The sequence below is a fragment of the Trifolium pratense genome, linkage group LG7, assembly GCF_020283565.1.
Source record: "Trifolium pratense cultivar HEN17-A07 linkage group LG7, ARS_RC_1.1, whole genome shotgun sequence".
NCBI lineage: Eukaryota > Viridiplantae > Streptophyta > Magnoliopsida > Fabales > Fabaceae > Trifolium > Trifolium pratense.
Window position 1 is genome coordinate 15,106,418 of NC_060065.1, and position 19,583 is coordinate 15,126,000.

The following is a 19,583-nucleotide window of genomic DNA, read 5'->3' on the forward strand; positions in this document are numbered from 1 at the left end:
TATATTTTTTTTTAGTGAAATTAAAATGAAGAATATAAAACTTGCAACGTGGTTAAAAGCAATAAGGATAAATTAGTAATTTTGGTGATAATCAATTTTAATATATTAGTAATTAGTAATATATTTTTAAGTTTTTTTTTATTTTTTTTTTACAAATTTAACATTTTTAAGTTAAAAAAGGTAAATAAAGGTAGAACACGTGGCATCACTTAGTACACACGATTGATCAGACAGATGCAAGTAACCCAATGTCACCGTGACTTTCCCGCTTTAGGTCAGGTAATCCGGATCCTTGAAGGGGGTATATTTGAAGTTTGAACTGAAGACAGTTTCAAGTTTCAACTCATCCTCGCTCGCCTCTCGGTCTGTCGTTCGTCACGCCGCCAGCTGCTAACTTAACTTCGTCTTATTTCTAATTTTTAAAGGTTTGTCTTATTTCTAATGTTTATTGCAATTTTGTTTTTCTATTTTTTGTCTTATTTGTTTTGTTTGGATAATTTGACCTCCGCATGTTGTAATGGTTTCACATCAATAGCTGATTTTGGTGTTGAAATCTCTTTGTGTACCAACAAATAGGGATGGTAAAATTGGGGTTTGTTGCAAATTGAACAATGGAAGCAAAACAGCGCTTAAACCCCACAACGACAATGACAACAAACAAGAAGAAGAAAACCAACCAAACCCCAGAGAACAAGTTCCAATTCGAGCTAAATTCATGTTCCAAATCAAAGAACTTCCGCGGCGCGATTTCTCTGTACGATGATGCCGTTTCAAATAAAACTCGTCTCAACCAACACCACCTCAATGCACTTCTCTACCTCTGTTCCAACGCAGTCACAAACCCTTCCCTCAAACACCTCGCCTTAGATTATGGCTTTCGCATATTCAACCACATGTCATCCCTAAATATCACTCCTAACGAAGCCACTGTTGCCACTGTCGCTAGACTTGCCGCTGCTAACGGTGATGGTGACCGTGCATTTGAATTGGTAAAAGACATTGGTAAGTACAATGTTTCCCCTAGGTTAAGGACATATGATCCCGCATTGTTCTGCTTTTGTGAATTTCTTGATGCTGATAAAGCCTATGAGGTTGAGGAGCATATGAATAGTGTTGGGGTTAGTTTGGAGGAACCAGAAATTGCGGCACTTTTAAAGGTTAGTGTGAAGAAGGGTAGAGCTGATAGGGTTTATAGGTATCTTCACAAGCTAAGAAGCGGTGTGAGGTGTGTAGGGGAATCGACGGCAACAATTATTGAGGAGTGGTTTCAGAGCAGCGAGGCGCGTGTGGTTGGTGAGGAGAATTTGGATGCAAGGATGGTCAGAGAGGGGGTTTTGAGGAATGGAGGAGGGTGGCATGGTTTGGGGTGGGTTGGAAAAGGGGATTGGGTTGTATCTAAAACAAGTGTTGATGGTGATGGGATTTGTTGTGGATGTGGTGAGCAATTGGTTTGTGTGGATATTGATGATGAAGAGATGGAGAAATTTGCTTTGTCTATTGCTGCATTGGCCGTGGAGCGGGAGGTCAAGGCAAATTTTAGTGAATTTCAGGTTAGTGACTGACTAACTGCAAAATAATTTCAAACTGTACTTATGAATATGATTGGTGTTGAGGTTGAGGTCATTATCTTTAAAAACTAATTTTATGCGGACTCCATAATGTATTGGCATGCATTCCCATTTTCCGAACATACCTTGATGACATTTTTTTCATATCAAATAACATTGTCGTTGTTCTAGTGAAAGTAATGTTATCAACACTGTTTCTATCATGATTGTTCATCTTGCAAAAAGTCAATTTAGTGCTCTCATAAATACATTAACTTTCAAAGTGTGTCGACTTCTTTAAAAGCTAATTTTACGTGGACTCCATAATGTATTGGCATGCATTCCAATTTTCTGAACATACATTGATGACATTTTTTCATATCAAATAACATTGTCTTTGTTCTAGTGAAAGTAATGTTATCAACACTTTTTATCATGATTGTTCATCTTGCAAAATGTCAATTTAGTGTTCTCATAAATACTTTAACTTTCAAAGTGTGTCGACTTTTTTACCGAATGGATTAATAGAGAGAACATTGTTAACATTTTTTTAAAAGTTGTAATTGTAACTTGGTTTTGATGATTTTCCTCATGTGTCCTCTTTTTGGCAACTACAAGGGCTGGCTTGAGAAACATGACTGTTATGAAGCCATAGTGGATGGTGCAAATATTGGGCTCTACCAGCAAAATTTTGCTGATGGCGGATTTAGTATTAATCAGGTATGCCTATGTTACATGGCCATTTATCCTTTTTATTTACTGTCAATTGTCAAATGTTATGCAAGCTCTTAATCTTGGTTGATAAGTAAACTTTACAGTTTATGCTACTAATTGTGTCTTTATTTTGATTATATAATAATGTAGCTTGATGATGTTGTGAAAGAATTGTACAATCGAAGTGGGAAAAAATGGCCGCTAGTTATCTTACACAACAAGCGTGTGAGAGGGCTGATGGAAAATCCTTCCAGCAGAATATTGGTAGAGGAGTGGATGAAAAATGGTGTACTATATACAACTCCAAATGGATCGAATGATGACTGGTAAATTGCAAAATCTATTTTAAAGTTTTGCTGATGTCTTCATCTTAGGACAACATTATTGTTTCTTGAAATGTTTCAATGTTTCTTTACTATAGCTACAAATATAATACCTTTAATATAGTACGTCATTTTGGATTAAGGGATAGCACTACTTAAAAACACTTCTAGGTTTCTGTTTGTTAACTATATAAATTTTTTTATACACTTCTAGGTGTTCTTCGTCGTAGTCATATTGATGTAAATAATGTTTGGGTTGCCATTAAAATAAGTACGGTGATCCCAACACTAGTTACGTGAAATTCAAATAAGAACAAGACTAACAATACCACATGGGAAATTAGTTTTGGAGTGAAAAAGAATTGTTTTTTCTAGTCATGCACAAGGTTAGCTTTAAAAATAGTCCATTGTAACCACCATATAGCTGTAAACATAAGGTAGCAATTCAAATTTCACAAGATTTCCTTAAAACAAATAGACATGTCACATACCCTATAAAAATGTGACAATGTAACAATATGGGAAACTGGAAACAATATAAGAAAGCTAAGAAAGAGACTAACAAGGCAATGGGCAACGGAGAACTAAAGCTTTTTTTCGACCATGGATGGAGAAAAATCTATTTATAAGCTTCCTAGAGGTAGAGAAAGAAAGACTGGAGACTTGGACCAAGTGAAATGTATTAAGGAAGCTGACACAGCTTCACATTTTTATGTTGTTGAAAATACGCATGGATCTTATCTCAAATGATCCAGGAACTCATGCATCCAATTACGTCTGTGAGCATGTCAAAGCAAAATTGTTGATTGCAGCCATGTGAGATGGATGTGATCTTGTTCACGTGCTTCGTTGGCCGGAGTAACATGATTAATTGCTGCGTTATCAACAGTATCGAATTTGACAGGAATTGAAGGCGGATTGATGATAAAATGAAGTTTATGCTCTTTAATGACATGGTTGACCTGTTGGCACTGTAGGAGATAATTTTCAGAGTCTAATTTCTCGGAGATTGCAAAGAAGGAATATTTGTTGGATGGAGAAGAAGACCCAATTTAAAAAAGCGGCGGCGGAGGCACCGTTTGCGACAGTGGAGTTTGGCAAGAGGCCTCACAAACGAAAGGACATTCTGTGATACCATTTTAGAATTCTATGAATCTCATTGATTCTGTGTGTGTGGAGAGAGAGAGAGAGAGGGGGGGGGGGGGGAGAGAGAGAGAGAGAGAGATAGAGTGAGATAGTGAGAGAGAGAGTGAGAGAGAGAGAGAATCTAACTGAACTGTAACTAACTTTCTAATTCTGTTTTTCTTGCTACAAGTGATAGAGACTATGCTGCCTTATATAGGTCAGCAGGATTGATTAAACTAGGTGGTTAAACACTTATTCATATCTAACTATGCTAAGAACACAACAGTTAACTAACTGAGCTGGTTAAGAAACTCAGCAACTAATTACAAGTGGTAGCTAATTGGGTGGTTTCAACTAACTAAAGGTTAGTTGAAACTATCTTTTAATAAGGAACGAGATATTAAAGGTAGATGGAAGAATTATTTCCACAAATCATTTAATGAAGGATATAGAATTTTGTAGGGCTCTAATGGGATAGACAATAATCAAAATTATACCTTTTCTTTTAGAATTCAAGAGCATGATGTTAAAGAAGAACTGAGGTAGGATAATGGCAAAACAGGTGGGCTAGAAAACATACTTGTTGAGGTATTGAGAGAGTGTAGGAGATAGCAGCATTAGTTGGCTTGGTTTTATTTCAGAGTGTGCTAATTTTTTGGTCAAAATAATTTGTATATATAGTTGAATTTACCGCTAAATAATACACCATCACTTCGATGCAATTTCATTTTGTGGTATTCCTTTTTACATTGGTCAGTTTTGTTTTGAATCTTTCAATCACTATTATGTGAAACCTTTTTTTACATTATTTGATTTTATCACCTTCTATTTTGGGTTGGATTTTATCACCTTATTTTTTGGGGTTCAGGTATTGGCTCTATGCTGCCATAAAACTCAGGTGCTTGCTTGTGACAAATGATGAAATGCGAGATCACATATTTGAACTCATAGGAAGCAACTTTTTTAATCAGTGGAAAGAAAGACATCAAGTAAGATATTTCTTATTTCTAAGATTGTTATTCTAGCATCATCAAGGAATTTTACCTGCTCACCTCAGAAAAAATTTCCTTGATAATTTAAGTTTTCAGATTTTTGTTCACACCCCCCTATGTGCTTTATTACAACTGTGCACTTTATATTATCTACCTTCTTTCAAAATTGGTTACACTAGTATCAGATCAAAGAGTTTTTGTTCTTATTTTTTGGCTGTGTGCCGATGTCGTTATATTTGTTGGTTTTTTGGGGAAAGGGTTTATTGGGAGAAAAAAGTTTGATCTGTTTTAGGTTTTAGAAATACCATAAACAATTTGTATTATTGTTACGACATTCTCTGTTTTTTGAGGTAGTGATAGTTGTTTCCCATCTGTAGAGCCTTCAAAGTTGATATGTATCCTACAAAATCTGATTTGTAGGCAATTGAAGATTTTTATGTTGTGCCCATATTTTTGTCACAAGTTTGTTTCTTTATCTACAGGTACACTACACTTTTGTTAAGGGGAACTTGAAACTTCAGATGCCACCATCATATTCATTGGTTATCCAGGTAATATTTTGCATGTGCCGTGATATTTGTTTAATGCTGTCTTTCTACTGTTCTTTCTCGGATTGTACCAGAGTGATCTCCGCACTACATGACAGACAAATATTTTTGTTCCTTTGGTATCTGAGGGTTGATTTGTGTTATCACATAGGTTTTGTAAGTAGCTTTAGTTATTTATTTCTGGCATCAGGGTGAATTGTATTTAGTATGATGGTTGTATGTGTTTCCTAACAACTAACCCCAAGCCAGAGAGAAGTGATTCTTAGTTAGACTGAAATATCGGTATATTGTGAAAATAGCAATGCTTATGGGTATATCTTTAGTTTGCATTTTAGTTTGTTCATTTATAATGATTTTTTTCGCTGTTTAGTATTCGTTGGGTTGTAAAAAGGGGCAACAGTGCAATATCCTTGGAGATTTTGCTGCACATGATAATCATGATTGTTTTACTCCAATGACCAATGTGTTTGGACATGTCATGCCTTTCCAAATCCATATGAATCTCAAGATGCCTAAGTGCATGTTTTTCCCTGTTTTTAACAAAGAGAAGTCTAGCAGTACACTCTTCCCAACACATTCCCTCCTATTGATTAAAATATAAATGGATCACAATATTTTGAAAATGGGTCCCACTATATTATGTCAGCCCCATATTAATTTGGAGGTTCCATATGAATTTCAACAAACTCGGTATCCGGCCTAAGGACCGACTAATCCGAGAGGATCAATCCCACCGACTAAGCCAGAGTTTTTGCCCTGTATGGACTAGCCCACTAAAATTGGAACTAGGGGGGATCGAACCTGAGACCTTGAGAGGGAATCAAAATGAGTGTGTTAGAAAAAGTACATTAAAAATTAGTCCAAAAAAAAAAAACGTATTTTAAAAAGAGTGCATTGCTAGTATTTCTATTTTAACATAATTCCTATGAAGAAATAACTCAAATCTGATATCTTAAGATTGGTAATTACTAGCAAACAAGGGGTCATGAGCATTATCATTACTCTAAGATGCCATACCAAACATGAAAAACCTAAATACTCTTGCTTCTGAGGTGTTTGTATACTATGATTCACAATTATAAAATTCGGATTTTTTTTTAAAAGCTATTTCTGAATTTATTCCTTGTAAAATCTGAAAATATTGTGTTTCAGGAATCAGAAAAAGGATCATGGCACGTGCCATTGGCACTGGGCACTAGCAACGAGTCTTCTAGACCTTGGCTCTGCATTACACGGAAAAGTGCGGATAATAATGTTGCTACTGTTTCTAACGGTGTGGCTACTTCTGGAAATGGTGATCTGGACCAGCCACAGAAATTAGCAGACAATGTTCGTAGCTTAGATTCCCAAGTCATTGATAATAACAGTACTTCCATCACTGGTAAAAGAAAAGAGAGGTCTGAACCTTCATGATAAATCTTTTTATTGGCTTGATATTTCACCTTTAACGGTTATCGGGGACTGGTGGCTATAAAGATGATGGTTAAGCTGCTACCTGTACTGTTTATTGAGCTTTTTACAGTTTCCATAGTTTTAAACCAATTGAGACAAAGTCTTATTTATCATTTGGCACAATTTTTTATAGGATCTTACGACGATATTTAATTCATGTTGTACACCCTGTCTTATATGGAAAAAGGTATTGGTAGGTTTTTAAAAACCGAGGCCTATTTCAGTTGTTGTGTACTTGGAATAATGTTGATAGTTTTGTTCACTTCTATTGACTGAAATACTATATCTATTGCATTATTTTACCAATAATCATTACAAGGCAATGAGGAATAGAATGAAAATCTTTACAGCAAGAACATGATGTGGTTATCCTTGTAAGAGTGTGAACAACTTCATTGATTTATCTTTTTTACGAATACAACTATGTGATGTGATTATCCTTGATACAGTTGTCCAAACTCGAATTCATCAACTCGTGCATAAATAACATTATCCTTCACCATTTTTTAATCTAGTTCAAAAGCAATGTGATCATGTTGTAGAGAAGAAATCCCTATTCCAAAAATAAATATTAACATTACTCTTTTTACAACATTTTAATTTGAAATGGTTTTAAAAAAGCGGAATACTACAGCAGTATTTCATGAGAAAAGTGGCCTAGATGGGAGAGAGATTAGAAGGAGATCAAAGATGGGGAGAGAGAGAGAGAGAGAGAGAGAGAGAGAGAAGATGTGAGGATTTTGTTCCGTCTCTCGCTCAGTTTTTTGTACATTCTCAGTCACTTTACAAATTAAACACCAATTTTTTGTCCTCTCTAGTACAATGTTCTTTTATAAACCAAATGCACCCTAAATAAAAATTTAGTCCTGTTGCAACGTTAGAGAAAGTTTGCACGGTGGCGTGGCGAAAAGTGTGTAAGCCCTATGATGCCAGAGGGATGGACATTCGATCTCTTTCACACACATGAATGAATCCCTTCTTCAATTGTGTTGGAAATTCATGTCGAGTCAAGAGTAATGGGCTTGTATGTGTAGAGCTCGGTTTTTGAAGGATAATATGAAGGTTAGTTCCTTTTTGCGTTCGTCTATTTGGCACAGTTTGAAACCACATTTTGGAACGGTTTAGCATATTTATTATTGGCGGGACAATTGGCTAGGCTTTCCATTCGTGGAAGCATTACAAACTCCTCCGCTAGCATCTCGCCTTCTTGATACTAAAGTCTCTTCGCTAATTTGTAATGGTAGTTGGCATATCATTAGCTATATCGAAGAAAGATAAAAAAAAAATCCTAATTTAGTGGATAGAATTACAAAGGTTGTTCCCCCTGAACAGCCTCTTATTGATAAATTGGTTTGGAAGACGTCCAAAGATGGGTAACTTGATGGCGAAACAAAGTGATTCCACCATCGATGTTGACGAATCAAAATGTTTGTGGTTTGGCATAACATTCATAACAAAATGCCAACATTTAGTCGGCATGCCTATTCTGCCCTTGATATCTTGATGAGTTCATTCAAAAAAGAAAGACAAAAATTATCACTTAATAGATAAATTTATTCTACTTATTTTGACATTTTCGTTCTTTATATATAGTAAATACACAGAAAGTTTTTTTACATAAAAAATTGTCAAGACAAGATTAATAAAAAGATATTTTATTTTTTCTTTATATGTGACCCTGTTGTTAGATAAAATATTAGTTAGAAATGATGAATTAAAAAAAAATATATAAATAACTATAACTCTTGTGACATTTATTTTAAGAAATACAAGACAATTATTCGCTTCACAAGTTTCTTTTCTCTTTGCCAACAAATAAATAGAAAATGTTTTCACAAAGTAAACGGAGCAAATACTTTTTATTTTGCAAGGAAGTTTTGATGTGGAAACAAACAATGAAACTCTTGGATTTCATCATAAATGGACTATTATGGAAATATCTTAAGCACGGGTTATATCTTTAAGTAAAAAGGTTTTGGAGTTTCAAAATTAAGTTGTTAGTTTGGAAATATCTAATACAAATGTTCTTATTTTCATACGAGTAGTTTGGTTCACCTCTTGTTCTCTTTTTCTTTTTCTTTTTTAATCTGGTTTAATACAAATGATACTAATTATAGTTAAACAAAATGATAGTAAAGATAATCATTTTGAACCTTATGATAATAGTTCAGTTCAAAATAATCTAATTTTATTATCTCTTTTTTAAGCTAAAGAAGAATCTCATCCATAATTGTCTTGTGATTGATTTTTAAGTTAAAAACATATGTATTTTTCATAAGCTCAGTATATCACTAATATCCTATCAAACAACATGCTTTTGATAAAACCAAACTCTTTTTAGCTGTAACTAAGGTTGTAAGAATCCAACCTGATAAAAGGATCTTTCTGGATACACAATTATATGCCATCACAAATGTTGTTAGACAGACTCAAGGGTTAATAATCCCAGAATTTCTGGCTAAAGAACAAAAAAATGAAGAGGATACTACATTCAAAGATTTGAGAAGAATGTCGCATTATACTACAAAGGTACGACTCTCCAGCACAAGTCAAATCAATGGGGAAGTCTATCCAACGGCTTCACTGCAGCGACCCCACTGAGTTCCTTTCTGAAATATTTTTCATAAGCGACCTTTAACTTTCCCTTCCCAGCAGCTTTATGGAATTTCAATATCATATCCGCACAATCCCTATAGTTATTGCAGACAGTTAGCATAAAATAAAGCCACAAAATTTTGAAACTGAAATTGACAATCTTAGAACAAGTGCCTGATCTGTGAAACTTCGTAGCGCGCATGCTTCTGAAGTAGTGGTGTCCATGTTGGGGTTACTTTCAAGGTACAACGTGCAACATAGAGAGCTGATGCACATAGTAATGAAGGCTTGAACGCTAAAGCTTCATATTCAACTAAGCATAGGTCAATGAGAAAGAATGACATGTGTTCAAGCTGCAAAATAAATTAGAAACAAAAAAATGTGTCATGCATAAATATTTAATTAGAATGACCAATTTCTCATCCAAAATAACTACTAGTCATAAATCAATTAGTATGTCTACATATTGTGCATGCTGAATTACATACCTTCATATCTGATTGTGCAGCCTTGAGAAACCTAACCATAAAAACGTAAGGAGTGGGAGCATTAAGACGGAACTTCAATTTTCTAAGAATAAGCTTTTCCTGAACAGAAAAATCCATCCGAGTCGTTGGTTAGAAAATTAACATTAATAGTAAGAACCATGTTGAACCTTATACATGTGCAAATAAAAACCGAAAATTGAACAAAACCAGCAAGATTTTTGAATTTATCAACTGGATCATTTGAAGATTAAAGAAATAGAAAATGATGTATTATTCAACAGTATTTCCTCTGAACAAGATGGACCAGAGGTGGAAAAGAATCCAACTAGTCTTCAGTATTGAAAAGACTCTGCTCCTTATATTTCTCCAGTTGTATTGTAGATCCATTTCTTTACTTCGCACTTTTCTTATTTTCATTATTTTGGTTAATTAATTTAACAATGCATGAAAAAATGTATCGAGATCATTCTCAGTTTAAACATGACAGGTAAGAGCTAGTAGTGTCCTATGAAATGCTTATTATATGAATATAATAATTGCCTACCATTCCAAGCATCTGATCTCTAGTATACGACTCGGCTGAGATGCTAATCAAATCTTTTACCTATAACAAATGAGACAAAATAAAAATTACAATCATCACAATGAATCACACCCCCTCTTTCTTCAAAATAAATGTTTGAAATGACTTCTCACCCTTGGGTGCCAAAAGTCCTCATACTTTGAAGCCAGCAAAAGTGCTGTAAGACCAACTAACTGCATATCACTTGTTTTTATGTTCACTTGGGAAAGATATTGATCCAACAGTGTCACTGTCAGATATAGGGTCTCAGGCATCAAATCATATTTGAAGTGTACCTGTAAAAGCCAAGAAATAAGCAAAGAAAACGACTAATGTTGGATCTACAAAAGAAAATTATCAGCAAGACAAATGGATAAAGGGACTTATTAACATCCAAAAGAGGGAAAAGATGGAACAATATATAAAGAAAGGACAAGGATAAAAGATAAGACATCTTAAAGATGACGGAAATTAGTTATGTACCTCAATTAGCCAGTTGACTAATACTCCCCGCATGTGAGGAGTAATCTCTGTCTGAATTGACATGTAATTTGATAGAGCTTGACTATGTGCCTGCGATTGCAAGTAATTTTTAGAAACTGAAATAAGAGAACGATAACGGAATATAAATTTAAATGTGCAAAGTTAAAATCTATTTGTAGCATTATGCTTATGATTCATTCATGTTCAGAATTTTGAACCTCCAATATACGATTCTTGGATAAAATTGTGGACGTTGATTATATTGACTGTACGGTATGATACCTATGATTGGTATGTATTGTACGTATTAATTACGATAATTCCAGCAAAGATTGGATGACATCCACTAAAAATACAACAAAGCTAAAAAGGTCAAGTTATTTGAATTATATTCAACAGAAGCAACTTGACGAGATGCATACATGTCTCAAGGTTCAGATGTTTTCTATAAAAAGTTATTTACTGATTCTATAATCAGGGGAGCAATAAAATCCAACAGTAAAATTATAGGAAAATAAGAACAAATGGACAAGCATGTTCAAGAAAGAAGAAAATTGATCAAAAACCAATAACAAAATGGATGTTTCTATGGTAAACAATTTCAAATTTCAATCTGTGGGTAAATGATATCAGAAGCTTAATCAGCATTACCTCGGTATCCCAATAGTACTGATATATATCATCAATGTATTCAGAAACTTCTAGATGATTACATTCATCATCTATATTTGGTAGGTTATCCTGCGCCCTAACTTCACCATTTTCCTTGAGAATCTGCAAATTTAGGCTTATTCTCATTTCAAAATTTTTAGGGGACCTTAAAAAAAAGTGGTATAATAAATTGAGCATGGTACCTTAGATTTTTCCATTAATGAAGTTGTATAAGATTTCCGACGGCTGGATCTTTTTCTTGGAATCAACTCTGATAAATCTGTTTTCAGACTGCTCTCCCCTTCAGATGGAAGATGGGTTTGATTTGCGTCATCGGAAACAACCACGGAACTATTCTCGGGAAGAGATGAAGAAACTTTTGCCTCATCCTTAGATGCTATTGCGGTGGTTGGTTTTGATATGTTCTCGCCTGATATGGATTTAGATTTTAGAGTCCTCTGAGATGTAGAAGCCTTGAGTGTGGTCTTAACAATAGGCTGCATACAAAAAGGCAAAAAATCAGGTTCCAACTTCACTCACTGCATTAGAAAAGTACTCTTAAAGTTTAGAAACATAAGTATAAATGTGGTGGAAATTATTGACTAATGGAGTAGAAGGAAGCTTAAAATCACACAATGAACCAAGAAAAATAGAGCACAACATCTTCAACAAGTATGTTGAAGAAACATTAGCAGCAATGCTTTCTTACAGCATAAGAAATAAATTCCAAATGTAAAACAAAATAAGCATAGATATGAAAACAGCTTTAAAAATAAAAAACCAAATGGAATGAAATTCCATAGAACAATTGCAACACCAACCAACCAAATAAAACAATTAGAGCAGACAAGAAACTTTAAAGTACAGCGAACATACCTTGGCGGACTTCCTTGAGGATGCTTGGTAAGCATTACTTGTAACCCTACACCCCCAGATGAAATGACCAATTAATAACGACAAATCACATCCTCTAAACTAGCAATTATCAATTTTGATAAATCCAAGAGAAGTAGTAGCAGCTATCTTGTATAGCGATGAGAAATAGTAGTTACTGAAGAACACAAAAGCAGGTCCAGCTATAAACAGAGATATCTAGCAGCTCCAAATTCCATAAAAATATAAAAATAAAACATCACATGGGTTTTCTCATTCAAAACTCCAAATTAATGTGCCTACACCCAAGCCAGAGTATTTATGTATTCTGTAGTATATTGCTTTCTACCAGTGTATTGTGTTACGTTACGTGTGCATTAGTCTTTCTCTGTGTAATATTGTGTATCATATCTTGTTCTAGCTCTCACTTTGAGTTAGTCTAAGTTAGTGCATTTTGTTACATTGTTAGAGAAGAATCTAACTCGAGTACACTAAAAGCAATTCTACAAAGAGTACAGCAATATCTGATTAACGAATAGGAATGTCATTTTTTACTAGTTCTCTCTCTGTCTCTCTATTTGCTTTGAACTGTACTAATGACTGTATCTCTTCAAATTCATGATCTGCTTTGTCCTCTAGTGGCAACCGTTTTGGAAAATCCATCCAGATACTAGTCAAGGAACCAAGGTGTCTCGTATTCTTCTCACAGGTTGTCTCTGTCAAAGTCATAGGAATTTCTTGCATTGGAAAAACAATTTGAGGATGTAACCAACATCAATAACCTATATGGATTCATTGGGAATCCTCAAATACCTTAGCGGTTGGCTTATCAATCAGATCATAAATCTGGTGTTGTGATTGTAGCATACCAACAACTGGGAGCAGTAAGATCAAATATTCATCTTTTGGATAGTCTCTTCACTCTTAGTCACTTATCACGCAAGTAATAGGATGTACGCATTTTTTTTCAACGGTGGGATGCTATTTATCACTGCTTCTACTCAAACATTAAGGCCAAAGTTCGTCAACTCAGGGAGGAGCTGCAGAATTCCACAAAAGGAGGAAGAACAATCTCAATATGCCTTATTTGAATTAAATCCATTATTGATTCCCAAACCTCTATCATATATCTATCGTTTTGCAGGACCATATTGATGCAATCGTTCACTTACACATGAGGACTATGATCCCTTTATTACTATAGTAAATGGTTGATTTGATCCTTTGCCTATAACAAATGTTGAATCTCTTCTCATAGCTTGAGGTTTGTGTCAAAAAGCATCATCACCCTCTCAAACTGATACCCATTATGAACACGAAGTTAAGAGTCATCTCCTTATCCACGACCACCAAATCCAACAATGAACTTTGGCCTCTCAATTTGGCTATGGCACTCGACCATTTGGTCTTTGACATGGAGGCAAATCTAACGGCAGTGGTCGCGGAGTAATTTAACATTATGAAAAGCACCGTAAGAATAATGGAGAAAAGGTGTATGAAACAAAAGCAGGTACCCAAAGAATGTGGGTATCTATTTCAATAAGGTAACAAGCCCAAAATTCATAGGACCCAAGGTCACTATACCATGATAACTCTTTTGTCTAGATGGAACTACATTAAAGTTCAAACCCTTGGGTAGAGTTGTAGGTCAATAGTACCAATTATTATAGGCTAACTTGCTAGACTCCTCCAGGTTTGCAACTTGAAGACCAATCAAACAGAAAATATACTAAAAGTACGCAATTATCAGAGGCATAGACTAATAATATGATTAGTTATTAATTACTAATTATCACTTACATTTGAATAAAGCCATCACTAACTCGAGTCTTCAATAGATGGCTCCTTGTATTAATTAGTTGGGAACTAACTCTTCTGTCTGTTGTCAGCTTACCTGAAATAAACAGTCAATTAAGTTTGATCAAAATAGAATAAGTCAGCTCGTTGACATTTTCAGAGCTTTTATTTGTGTCATGACTGCTTACTTGGAAGACCAGTTTGGCCATTAGCTCTTTCAGAACTTCCAGCATTTTCCTAGAAGGAAGTAAAATAAGAAGAGAAACAAGAAAAGGAAAAATTAAATGACATTATATTGCCATTATTCATCACCATGAAAGATAAATTGTAAATAAAATTATGCTAACCTTTGTGTTATTACTCTCAACCCTGTTTACCCTCCTTGGAACTGGCAGCGACTTCCTTGAAATGCTTTGAAGAGACAAATAAACGTTCTGGTTTTAGTCGCGTGTTGTTCATAAAATTTAAATAAAACAACAAAATGAAATTCACAAAACCTTGTTGTTGGCAACATAGGCTTCTTTGCAAACCTAAAAGGAAAAAAATGTGTCAGGATAATTTCTAGAATAACATGCTTGTAATCATAAATAACAAACATAAATAACTGAATATTCAATTAAATGTGAGATAAACAAAAGACGGGGACCTCAAGTACCTATCCTTTGTAGCAACTGATTGACGTCCATTTGAACTATTCTTCTGATCACCTAAAGAAACCCTTAAACCTGTGCCTAAAGGAACTGGCAGAGACTTCCTTGAAATGCTTGGAAGAGACAAATCAATGTTCTGGTTTTAGTCGCATGTTGTTCATAAAACTTACACAAATCAATAAAATGAAATTCACAAAACCTTGTAGTTGTTGTAGGTAACATAGGCTTCCTTGCAAACCTAAAAGATAAAAAAGTACCGGGATAAATTTTAGAATAACATGCTTGGAATCATAAATAACAAACATATATAACTTAATATCCAATTAATAGTGAGATAAACAAAGTGATGGGATCTTAAGTACCTATCCTTTGTGGCAACTGACTGACCTCCATTTGAATTTGAACTATTCTTCTGATCACCTAAAGAAACCCTTAAACCTGTGCCTACCAATTATTAGATGAAAGGAAGAAAAAAAATCTAAAACTGTTCAATCACACAATAAAAAGGTCTATGGGGAAATTAGTCACCTCTATTGGGAGCATCTAATTGAACTCCACCACGACTAGTATTTCGTTGCTCTCTTACCTGATTTGAGCAAGAAAATAATCAGTGCTGCATGCATGCTACCTTTCTACTATCACCGTCCCAACAAGAAAACATGCAAAGTTCAATAGTTAAGGTTGCTGAATGTAGAAACGGTTAATGGTTAAAAAGGGTGAAAATGGAGTAGGTATGAAGTTAGTGGGGCCAGCTGATTCTGCTGTGCTATCATATGGCTTCGGTGCAACTACTTCAAGCTGCCTAAAAGTAAAACAACTGAATCTACCAGCAACTACCTCCAGAAGTTTATATTATATACATGACTCAAGGCAGTGCAATTTCCTAAGTCATTGCAAAGTATGTTTATTTACTAAAAAAAGTCCAATCAGCCACAGTAAGGATAGCAACTAAAAAAATCCTAGCCAGCAACACTTACATCCTTTTTAGATTGTAGTTAAATCTGGAGATCAATCTCATAGCTACTGCCGCATTAAATTAAAAATGCTATGCCCGATAACACTAGTAGGTCTTTCTAAATAAAAGAGGAGCTGGGGACAAGGGCAATTGAGAAAAGAAAAAAAAAACATAGATAAATGATTTACCGCAATAACAAATAGAATAGATCACAAAATTATCTGCCCAAAAAACAAGATGAATGGTTTCCTAGGACGTTTTCACATTTATGTTTTTATTAATATTTTTATAAGTGATTTTGTAGATTATATAGCCACGATTCCATCATTGGGGCATCAAGTGCATTAATTAATTAGTACAAGTAAAAAGGAGTATTCCTTTAGCTGAATAACTGATTGAGTAAACAAAAAAAAAAACAAAAAAACAGGTCGAGCAGAAAACTAGAAGTGTGACTTTTCATACCGTGCTGGATTTCCTCAGAGAGATGCCCACTGTTTTAGTAGTTGAACCTCCTGAAACCCTGGTAAGGCACATAAGACATAAAATAACAGACATTCAGTTAAGGAAGAATGCATTCGAAGAAACCTTAATGAAGTCAGTTAGGTTGCTATTAAATAATCCAGTGAACTATCAGACACCAAGATAAAGGCCCCATGAAAGAATGTCAACAATCTAGTATGAGAAAAAAAAAATCAATAACTATATAAATGATGGCAAGTTGCATTCCAACAGTCACAAGCAAAGATTTTACAAAAACAGACCTCCCCTCCTAACTCTCTATCAACCTACAATAAAGAAGATTCTTACTTTATTTTGGAGATATTACGCTTAGCAGCTGTCGTAAAGTTTCCTTGAGCATTGGTAACATCAGCCAATGCCTTTCTCGCGTTCATATTTGCTACCAAAAGCAAAAATATGTGAAAATGATAAATCTGGTTTGCAACATATTTGTCCATGTTTTAATGAAAAATAAGTCCAGTTAAAACTTACCAGAAGTGCCATAAGTTCCTTTACTTTTCTCCATGCTTTTGAAGTCACCCTTCATCATTAAGTTGCAAATTAATTATACATGCGGTAAGCAATACCATGCTGAAGGATGTAACATATATAGAGACTTTCCAAGTATTTCCTGGTATTGTGAGTACTTAAAAAGTGTTCGAAGTGTAGAATGTAATGTACCTTTGAATTATTGACACCATTTGAAATAACCCCTTTGTTAGCTTCTATAGCACTCTTTCTACATAAGTTACAAAATGGGAAGAGAGAACAAATAGATCAATATGTATCTATGGTACTCAATAAACTAGACCTAAAGAAAATATATGACATTCTGCTGTTTTGTGTGTTATCATGGTTTCTAAAAATCAATTCTGCGCATCAAAATGAAATACTCAATACAATACATACACACATAAAACTAGGAAGTTCTGGTACTATAGCACTCTTTCTATACGAAAAATATATCAATATGTTGCACTATGGTACTTAAGAAATTACAAATAAATGAATTATATGTCATTCTATTCTGTTGTATGTTATCATGGTTTCTTAAATCAATTCTGCACTTCAAAATATAAATGAATTATACTCTACACAGATATATAACACAAGGAAGCAGCTCTGGACCCTAAATGATATAATGATGAGACAACCCAGTTGTTCAATTAAAACCACAAAAGAATCTAAGCAAATGATAATAATTAAAAAAAATTAACAACAACAACGATAATAAAAACAATTAAAATTCTCAAAGCCAAAGAGACGAAATTCCCTTCCACTAAAGCAGAACAGCGAAAGGGCATCATTGTTCATCTAATATCCCAAAAAACAAACAACTGAAGTGAAGTAGTGGACCAAAACAATGCACAGCTTTTTTTCACCAATAAATGCAATCAATAAGATATCAGAAAAAGGTATCGTCATACCTTGAAGCTGCACCGACTTCTCTTGCAGATGTCCTAAAGAAAGAATTAGAATTAGTTCTCAAAACATTTCATACTCAATTACATATAAAGGAAAAGAAATAAAAACACCTACATGGTCCCATCATCAACTTTAATCCGGTCATTTTCCGAAAAAACCTTGAAATTCTTACCACCCACTGTTCCATATAAATTAAAACAACATCAAAATCAAGCAATATATAAAATTAATTAAATTAAAATAATCAGTACAGTCTAGTCGATAACATTTCAAATTCACAAAAAAAATATAAAAAAAAAATTAATTAAAAACATACCAGTTGGACGCGATTGGCCACCTACTGCAGCTCGTGTTGATTCCGCTCTTGATTTTCCCTGAAACATGCAAGAACGAAACAAGAAAGTCAGAAAAAAGAAAACGAAAACCCTAAGCACTGTTCCTGAGAGGTTGATAATGAGAGGATTTGTGCGAAATTTGAAAATGAAAGGAGATTAGGTTAGGGTTTATGAGATGATTGAAAGGGATGAAAAATGACCTTGAGAGTAACCATTGAGGTTTTGGAAGAGAAACGCGATGCACTTTGCAGAGAAGAAGAAAATAAAGAAAGAATTATTATACCGTTGGAATGAATCTCCCAAAATTCAACGTGAAGAAGACCGCGTTGTGTTGTGCCTTTACATTTTGAATTCTTGTCATTTTACATTAATATCCCTCGTCTAGTCTCTGGAGGAATTTTGTTTTTTGTTTTTCAATAATAAACCAGAACTATGCGACGTTGGTAGAATCTCAAAAGTAGAGACTCATCAGTCTCCACCAACTCTAAATAACTCAAATCCTCAATAATTTGATTTTTTTAAACCACAGATATCTTGATTATTTTGGTTGTATCATTATTGATGATGCTAAATGTTTCATCGACTTTAACATTAAGATACCTATTAATATCTGTTATCAAAACAGAATGTTTAGCAGTATTTTTAATCATCTTACGCGAGTTACCTGTAATTCTGGAAGCATGCCTCAAAAGGTCGGACAAGGAACAATATTTGTTGTAACAAAACGGACAACGATCTGTCGAATTGGAGATTTTAAACTTGTAGTAATCATCATTCAACTTGTTGTAATATCTACGCTCTTAATACTCCAAATCATATTCACGGGTATGTTTTGATTTTCCATACGTAACAATAGTATGGTTGTTATTATGAACCCTAATAACCGGAATTGGTTCTCCTCCACTATTCATATCGTTTCCGTTGTGGTTGTTGTTGTTTTTGTTGTTAGCGATGTCATCCACCTTAGTCCTCAACGCCGCTATTTGTACACTCAAAGAAGTTAAGGTCGTGGTTAAAGCCGCGGTACACTTAAGGTCTGCCCTGGTTATTGGTTGATCTCCCATGGTTGTTCACTTTAGGAGAAGAACAGGAGAAACCTGCTTTGATACCAACTGACGCAATATGGAAGCAGAGAGGAATAACAATCGCTAATCCTTTAACAAGAACACAGGTTTGCAAGCGACAAACCTGTTTGATAAGACTCTGGAATCCACCAGATTTCCTATATTTTTATTGAATGGAAAATGTTACCTTCAAAGCTACAATATTTCAGCTTAAATAGCAAAGAAAAATAAAAATAACAAATTTACCTAAAAGATAGTAAAAATAAAAATAACAAACCAAGATAAATAAAAAAAAATTTAAGCCGACCCTAATTTTTTAGAGAGACAAGCTTCTCCTTCTCTCTAATTTTATTCTCCTCCTTTCATAAAAAAAGGGTGATTTTGAGTCTTTTTCGACCCAAAAACACCCTTTTGCATCTTTTTCTATTTGCTTTAATCTAAATAAGTGGTTTTCACATAGATTAATATTTTCTTTTGTGTGTTTTTTTGTGATTTCGGCGTCCCAT

The 19,583-nt window shown here is 34.4% G+C and overlaps 2 protein-coding genes across 6 annotated transcripts; one reads left to right on the forward strand and one right to left on the reverse strand.

Moving 5' to 3' along the window:
• Nucleotides 1–281: 281 nt before the first annotated feature.
• Nucleotides 282–7,007, forward strand: LOC123896753 (proteinaceous RNase P 2-like). Of its 2 annotated transcripts, none has more exons than XM_045947117.1 (7): nt 282–425; nt 577–1,550; nt 2,166–2,267; nt 2,412–2,587; nt 4,578–4,698; nt 5,184–5,252; nt 6,402–7,007. In XM_045947117.1, exons 2-7 carry the CDS (start codon nt 612–614, stop codon nt 6,660–6,662), a joined length of 1,668 nt encoding a protein of 555 aa, XP_045803073.1. In that variant the 5' UTR covers nt 282–425; nt 577–611; the 3' UTR covers nt 6,663–7,007. The 2 variants fall into 2 exon arrangements, with proteins under 2 accessions (XP_045803073.1, XP_045803072.1); XM_045947116.1 differs by having other exon boundaries at nt 326–425; nt 536–1,550.
• A 2,036-nt stretch (nt 7,008–9,043) lies between these two features.
• On the reverse strand, nt 9,044–18,472 carry LOC123896754 (putative cyclin-B3-1). 4 transcript variants are annotated; one of them, XM_045947121.1, is made up of 25 exons: nt 18,214–18,472; nt 17,995–18,052; nt 17,793–17,856; nt 17,681–17,713; nt 16,935–16,992; nt 16,746–16,794; nt 16,563–16,653; nt 16,218–16,275; nt 15,329–15,386; nt 15,163–15,238; nt 15,000–15,038; nt 14,806–14,904; nt 14,648–14,680; nt 14,498–14,561; nt 14,339–14,387; nt 14,154–14,247; nt 12,357–12,402; nt 11,684–11,977; nt 11,481–11,603; nt 10,830–10,919; nt 10,481–10,642; nt 10,329–10,388; nt 9,785–9,883; nt 9,471–9,649; nt 9,044–9,391 (listed from the first exon to the last, which is right to left on the reverse strand). In XM_045947121.1, the coding sequence occupies exons 1-25, from the start codon at nt 18,226–18,228 to the stop codon at nt 9,256–9,258; spliced, it is 2,127 nt and encodes a 708-aa protein (XP_045803077.1). In that variant the 5' UTR covers nt 18,229–18,472; the 3' UTR covers nt 9,044–9,255. The 4 variants fall into 4 exon arrangements, with proteins under 4 accessions (XP_045803077.1, XP_045803075.1, XP_045803076.1 ...); XM_045947119.1 differs by having other exon boundaries at nt 14,806–14,913; XM_045947120.1 differs by having other exon boundaries at nt 15,163–15,244; nt 18,214–18,338.
• Nucleotides 18,473–19,583: the final 1,111 nt, after the last annotated feature.

Coding starts and splice junctions, on each gene's coding strand:
- LOC123896753 (XM_045947117.1), top strand. CDS start 612: ATGGAAGCAAAACAGCGCTTAAACCCCACAACGACAATGACAACAAAC. Junction 1,551..2,165: donor CAAATTTTAGTGAATTTCAG/GTTAGTGACTGA, acceptor GGCAACTACAAG/GGCTGGCTTGAGAAACATGA. Junction 5,253..6,401: donor CATATTCATTGGTTATCCAG/GTAATATTTTGC, acceptor ATTGTGTTTCAG/GAATCAGAAAAAGGATCATG.
- LOC123896754 (XM_045947118.1), bottom strand. Junction 10,920..11,480: donor AGTACTATTGGGATACCGAG/GTAATGCTGATT, acceptor TTGCAATCGCAG/GCACATAGTCAAGCTCTATC. Junction 10,389..10,480: donor AGGACTTTTGGCACCCAAGG/GTGAGAAGTCAT, acceptor CATTTGTTATAG/GTAAAAGATTTGATTAGCAT.